The sequence below is a fragment of the Laccaria bicolor genome, genomic scaffold (assembly GCF_000143565.1).
Source record: "Laccaria bicolor S238N-H82 LACBIscaffold_23 genomic scaffold, whole genome shotgun sequence".
Classification (NCBI taxonomy): Eukaryota; Fungi; Basidiomycota; class Agaricomycetes; order Agaricales; family Hydnangiaceae; genus Laccaria; species Laccaria bicolor.
In genome coordinates, this window is record NW_001889894.1 from 366,076 (window position 1) to 372,192 (window position 6,117).

At 43.3% G+C, this 6,117-nt stretch overlaps 2 protein-coding genes across 2 annotated transcripts; one reads left to right on the plus strand and one right to left on the minus strand.

The window, feature by feature from the left end:
• Nucleotides 1-1,168: 1,168 nt before the first annotated feature.
• LACBIDRAFT_329764 (uncharacterized protein) lies at nucleotides 1,169-1,996 on the minus strand (the record flags this gene model as incomplete). Its single annotated transcript, XM_001883986.1, has 5 exons — nucleotides 1,169-1,427; nucleotides 1,476-1,614; nucleotides 1,637-1,685; nucleotides 1,807-1,861; nucleotides 1,956-1,996. 5 exons carry the CDS (start codon nucleotides 1,994-1,996, stop codon nucleotides 1,169-1,171), a joined length of 543 nt encoding a protein of 180 aa, XP_001884021.1.
• A 1,460-nt stretch (nucleotides 1,997-3,456) lies between these two features.
• Nucleotides 3,457-5,502, plus strand: LACBIDRAFT_329765 (uncharacterized protein; the record flags this gene model as incomplete). The annotated part of the gene is made up of 9 exons (XM_001883869.1): nucleotides 3,457-3,469; nucleotides 3,519-3,614; nucleotides 3,641-3,657; nucleotides 3,716-3,983; nucleotides 4,432-4,523; nucleotides 4,615-4,772; nucleotides 4,969-4,999; nucleotides 5,385-5,409; nucleotides 5,444-5,502. The coding sequence occupies 9 exons, from the start codon at nucleotides 3,457-3,459 to the stop codon at nucleotides 5,500-5,502; spliced, it is 759 nt and encodes a 252-aa protein (XP_001883904.1).
• Nucleotides 5,503-6,117: the final 615 nt, after the last annotated feature.

Genomic DNA, 6,117 nt, shown 5'->3' on the forward strand with positions numbered 1-6,117 from the left:
TTAGGCATTCTCTGGAGGCCCGTACATCAGGAAAAAGTAAAATATACATAAGTGAATATAGTATATGGATTATACATGCAGAAATTTGAAGATAAACAAGCTATTCTTCATCTTCCACAGTTGGAAGCTTTCAAGGTCTGTAAACTTACCATCTTGCTGTTGTCCTTGATTTCTTTGAACAGCTTCCAATCATCTGTAGATATTTTGAGGCCATTTTGCGTGATTTTTGGAGTATGAGGGTGCACAAGAAGGCAGACGGCGGGAGATGATCGAGGCAATGAGTCCACGCAGAACTGAGAGCCAATTTGATGCGAGAAAATATATATATCACAGAAGGATTGTCCGAAAGAACGGAGAACAGGGGGAAAGAATGGGAAAGAAAGATATTAAAGTATATACCAATAAATAAGTTGGCGGCAGCAGTGAGCGCGCACTGCCTTTTTCGAGGTCAAATTTCTATAGTGTATATTTCTATCCGGACATCGGCTCAGGGTTGCTCAGCCTCACCAATTCCTATCCGGAAAACTGCCTCTGGCATTTCGCCAAAATAGCGAAATTTCTATCCGGACAGACCTAAGGCATTTCCAAAATTTTCGCCAATTTCTATCCGGATCTGGATCAGGCATGTGAGAGTACTTTCAGGGGTCCTATCCTCGCTCCTTGCGCCACCGAGCACGTTGAGCGCTCGCGCTCTATCCTTTGGGACTTGGCCATTCTCTATGCTTCTCATGTCACTTCTGTACCACGTTCCAGAAATACACCATTTTATCATCTCTCTACTGTAGCATTTCGTTTTCAAGACCCTAAGCATGAAGAAGCACTTATGCCTTTTATTCAGACTCCCCTTCCAAGCCTCAATGCAACAACACGATGTATCGATTTCTGGGTATCGGTGTCCCCCAATGCCCCCGCTATGCCGTTGAAGCTATTGACAAGCTAATTAGCGTGATAGAAAAAATGAAGTCAAAGATGCATGTTCTGCCTAACATTGGCTGGAACGCGCTTGAGTTGCAGAGCCTGGAAGCCAGTCTATCGTCGTCGGTGACAGTGGGTGGGCATTGTCGTGGTTCTGGTGGTGGTTGTGAACATAAGTCGTCCTTCTCCCATAAATGTTGTTTTGTTGGCGTAGACATCGTTTCTTGCAGGCCAGGGGATCGTGGTGACTTGGTTAGACAGCTACGTGAGCGGCAACAGTGTCTATAGAGTTGTGGATACGTTGCAACGGCTCTTGTCCAGTCATCTGGAATTCACGTCGTTGCCTTCGCTCACCGTCCCTCACTAAACCGTCGTCACCACCGTCGTTGGTTTGCTTCGCGTGGCGTTGTTGAATGTCTTGAAGTTTCCTGTGGCATGTCATGTCGTCGTGGTAGGCGATGATGCACGGTGGTGGAAGGAACTGAATACTCCTGATACGCCTGCAATGGGGGCTGAAAACTTTGTATAAGTACGAGTCAGCAAGCATAGATAGAACATACCAATGGGGAAGAATGAGAACACCTGAGCACTTTCTGAACAGAATGAGAATGATGTTGGAATCCATTCGGCGTTGACCTTGATATAGCCCACAGACTCGGAATGGGTTTGTGTTGTTGTGCGCACCTGCCGATGCCTGATCTGGGTGTTCGGGAATACCTACGGCTAACCCAGTAACGTTTAACCCTCACTGCGGGTATGGGTTTGGGCCACTAAAGCCATGACAATCACTACTGGTAAGCTCAGTATTCATGTTTAGAAGGGTCACTGAAGTAAATGTCAGATGCTGGAATGACAAAAGGAGATAGGACCAATGTTGGCACTGTGTGTTACTTCAGGCACTGAAGCCGTCTTTGACATCTGTTTCGCGACGGCACTTGGAGTGTGGCTAGAGGCAGAAAATGAAGAGATTTACAGCTAACTGCATAACCGTAGACCATCAGCGAATCGGTGAAGTTCCGTTATGACCTTTTATTTCTCACGAGAAATTACCTTGCTTGGCAAGGTCTATTACCACGGTCATAATTATGTAATCCGTCCTGCTGGCCCCCAAGGTCATATATCCCTTTTATTGATGCCGAAACGTTAGAGACCGCTCTAGACTACTGCCAAACCTAACCATACAAATTCATTGTACTGGCCCCCAAGGTCATATATCCCTTTTATTGACACCGAAACATTAGAGACTGCTCTAGACTGCTGCCAAACCTAACGAAGCAAATTCGCCATCGCCAGTTGCGGAGACTCAGAGATTTCTGAGAAAGTTACTCAATTTACTTACTGTCTTCAACAAATCTGCTCAAACTCTGCAACTTATACAATACTACTTACTGGTAACAGTACTATAACCCTTTTGCATTTGTTGTTAGTGTTTGGAAGTCCGGTCTCGTGACTGGAAAAAGACCGTAACCAGACCGGACCAAGACCGCAAAAGACCGGACCTGCGGTTATGGTCTTTTATTTTTGAAATGTAAAGACCGCAAAAAGACCGGTTAACGTGAACCGGTCTTGACCGGTTTGGACCGGTCTTTTGTAGCCCCTTAAATACCCTTTAAAACGCACCCAAGAACGTACGATTTGGTAAAAAAACGAGAGAGATATGAATTAAAATGTAAATTACTTTTGGGAATAATAGATGTACCAGACTTATTTTATAGAAGCACCAATTCCTAATGGAATTTAACGTTCTTGGGCTCGTTTTGAAGCTATTAGAGATGTTAATAAATTTACAGATTCATAATTTTAAAATATTGGCCTAAAGACCGGTCATAAACCGGTTAAAACCGATGCAGACCGAAACCGGTCTATGGACCGCAAAAAACCGCGGTCTGCGGTCTTTTTGCGGTCCGGTCTGGTCTTTTGACTTCTGGGGAAAAGGCAGACCGGTTACGGTTACGGTTAACGCCACTGGGCATCAAAAAACCGGACCGAACCGGACTTTCAAACACTATTTGTTGTCGTGCCAGGTTTTCGACTACTACTTCCAATGGCTGCGAGGAGCGAACCGCGCAAGCGGTTCGGCGACGAGCAGCCAATAAAAGATCACAAACTTACTCTGAAGAAATTTCATTTCATTTTTATGTCATCGCCGGCTTTGCGCCAGTAGGAGTCAGTACTCAGCAGTATAAGATTTTTTATTCTTATCTTGTGTGAAATACAAGCAAGATTTTTGTTGACATTGGAACAATGTCAAACTCTAGTTACTCAGATGATGGCAGATCACAATCCCTCACAATCCATTGTAATCCTTGTGTGCTCCCTGTGAGGATGGATGGAGAGTATCTTAGTCTTGTGGTTGGATAAAACCATATATGTAACTCTTATGTTTAATTATGAGACAGTGTGAAGAGGAAGAATTGGTCAAACCATAGCACTTGTCAGGTGTTCATGAACGGGAACACTTCTCGACAGTATCACTGTATCACAGAGATACCACTCCAGTTGTCAGCTGTTGTCAGTAGATTTTTGACTTTCCGAGCAGAGATGGAGTCATTGGGTAGGTTCGGCTGAGTTCGGAATATTGTGACATGTGACTCATGTTGAAGTTTGCAAATCCGAACTTGTTCCCAACCTTGTAACCACCACCTACTATCGCTCCCCAAGTCTGCGCATACACCTGCTCACCGATGTTGACCACATCGGTGAGTTGGTGTATGTGCCGGTCTAGTCTGGCCTTACCCTCTCGTGAGTCCTGCCCTTCCCTGACCGAAAGTCCATCTCCTAATAAATCACATTTGAGCAGGCCACACTCTCAGAGGCCGTGTCTGTTCTCATCCATGGTACACGCTGCGGGAACCTTACTGCTGGTCAAACCGACCTTGTCGTCAGTGTTGGCACCATCTACCTTCTCGCTCATGCCATCGCCCAATCTCCGTCATCGTTGCCATCGACATCAACCAACCACCACTCGACTTTGCGAAAGACAACAGCTTGCCTCCCAGGTCTTCTCCCTCCCTATGGCCGATCAAGCCGTGACTTTGGGCGAACAACTTTGTCGCACAAAGGAGACCGTGCGTTCTGCATTTGAGTTCTATCCATTCTCTTTAGGTATGCAGGCATTTACAGTTGTTCGTGGTCATTAGTCCTTGTTTTATTTTGTAACACAATACATATGTTTCAATTCTACGAACCATAAAATTGAAAGGAATGAATGTCTGAACAGTCCAGAATCCCTCATAAGCAATCAAAACAGATCTTAACGTCGCAAAAGAATTTATGATAGCACAAGATTGTAAAATCTTGCTCTAAATTGTGAGAGATTGCCTAAAAACGCAGCGATGATGAGGCCTCATTAGACGTTGTGAGGGGGATTGAAATCTTATTGTAAATTGTGATGATTGTGGTGGATTGTGATCGATTTTGGACCTTATGATGGCTCAGGGTATTTCCCCTGATTTGCTGATGACCATATCTAAATTTTACTTTGTGTGCCTTTATTTGTACAAACAACCGTATTAGGTAGAACACCCTTCCAAGTTCGCAGGTTCCAACCGCTCCACCCTTATGACGTGCGGGGCGGGATTGGAGCATTTGGAGCAACTACCGAAATGGTGCTAGAACGTGGAGCAATGGGCAGCGCACGCGAATGGGCGTCATGGTTTACATATGTAGCCACAGCCTAAAACAGATGTTTACGCACAGATAAAGGCGCAAAGTGAAATTTCAGATGTGGTCTACGATTATGCAGTTAGCTGTAATCCCACAGTATTGAAGTGGCTACTCACTCTAAGTCTTCGGATTGTCGTATTTTCCGTCATCGTGCTAGAATTTCAGGTTTATGACTTAAAGATTTCAATGTTGTTAGTCAAAGGCAGGATAAGGGAGTCATACCAGAGGTAGCAACATGCACCTTTTGCTCTGTTGGCTTCTCGTTTGGTGTGGGCTGTGTGATGTAACCGCGGTCAACCCATTCAGGTAGAGTGTAAGGTGGTTGTTAAGTGCGAAACTCAAAGCAATCCTTGCAAGTGGTCTGACCTTTACTCTTTTTCCTTCTAGGTCAATTCTAGGTGTTCAAACTGTCGTATTTGTGAGTAAAAACATTCTAGTGGACTTTACAATTGAATTCATGCAATTATTCTGACAATATATCCTCTCAGAATTGTGCTTTGGCAATTCTATATTTTGGAGTTGGGCATCGGTTATTTACACAGCCGAGTTGCCGGATCCTTTAGAACACCGGTGCTTGGAGGGCATCCATATATTCACTGTGGGCATTGGCTTATATAAATGGCAGATAAATTGTGTAGAAATCAATAGATTTTACACCTTTTCTTGGCCAGATATATTGGGAAAGAAATTTAAAATATTCTCTTCAATACTGTCGTGTGACCATTACCAGGTCACTTTAGCTTAAATTGCAGATTGCACGCCTCCCTCTCATTGGGAGCACATAAAATTTTGCAAGTGAGTAGGAGGAAACATATACATATTGTATCTGTAAGTTTTATTCTGGAGAGATGCTTTTGGGTAGTGTTAAAATGCCTTGACCTGTTTGCCCTGAATTGGTCAGCACCCATAAGCCAACCATAAAATATTCTTAGACACCTCATATTCTCCTTATCTGATTCAAAATTTTGTGTGCAAGTTACCAATACCTCCACTGTAAACTCTCAAAAATATTTGTGTCAATAGAGGCTAGCACTGTGGAGAGAAATGGTCATCAATTAGATAGACTTGCTTTGATGGGCAAACTTGGCAAAACAACAATGTGACCATCTTATCTCCCTTATATCTCAGCTCATGCTCAACATTCTGTCTAATAAATCTCCACACACAGCCGCATGTACATTGTCAAACTCTGTTCAAAATTTCAAATGCATAGCATGGATCGTTGTGGTGCTATAGCTTGTTGACCTGTTAGTGCTGATGACCAGTTAGAGGTCACATGACAGTAACACTGGACACATGACAAGATAATTTGTCTTGGAATACTCTAAAAATATCTTTTGGAAGTTCCTTATTTTTTCCCTGTTTTCTACCAAGAAATATTTAATACATCTATAAAGATTCTTTTCAATGAATGAAGGTCAAATATTGATAAAATATGTTGGAAAACATGTAGAACATACTGAGATATTTGAATCAGATAAGGAGAATATGAGGTGTCTAAGAATATTTTATGGTTGGCTTATGGGTGCTGACCAA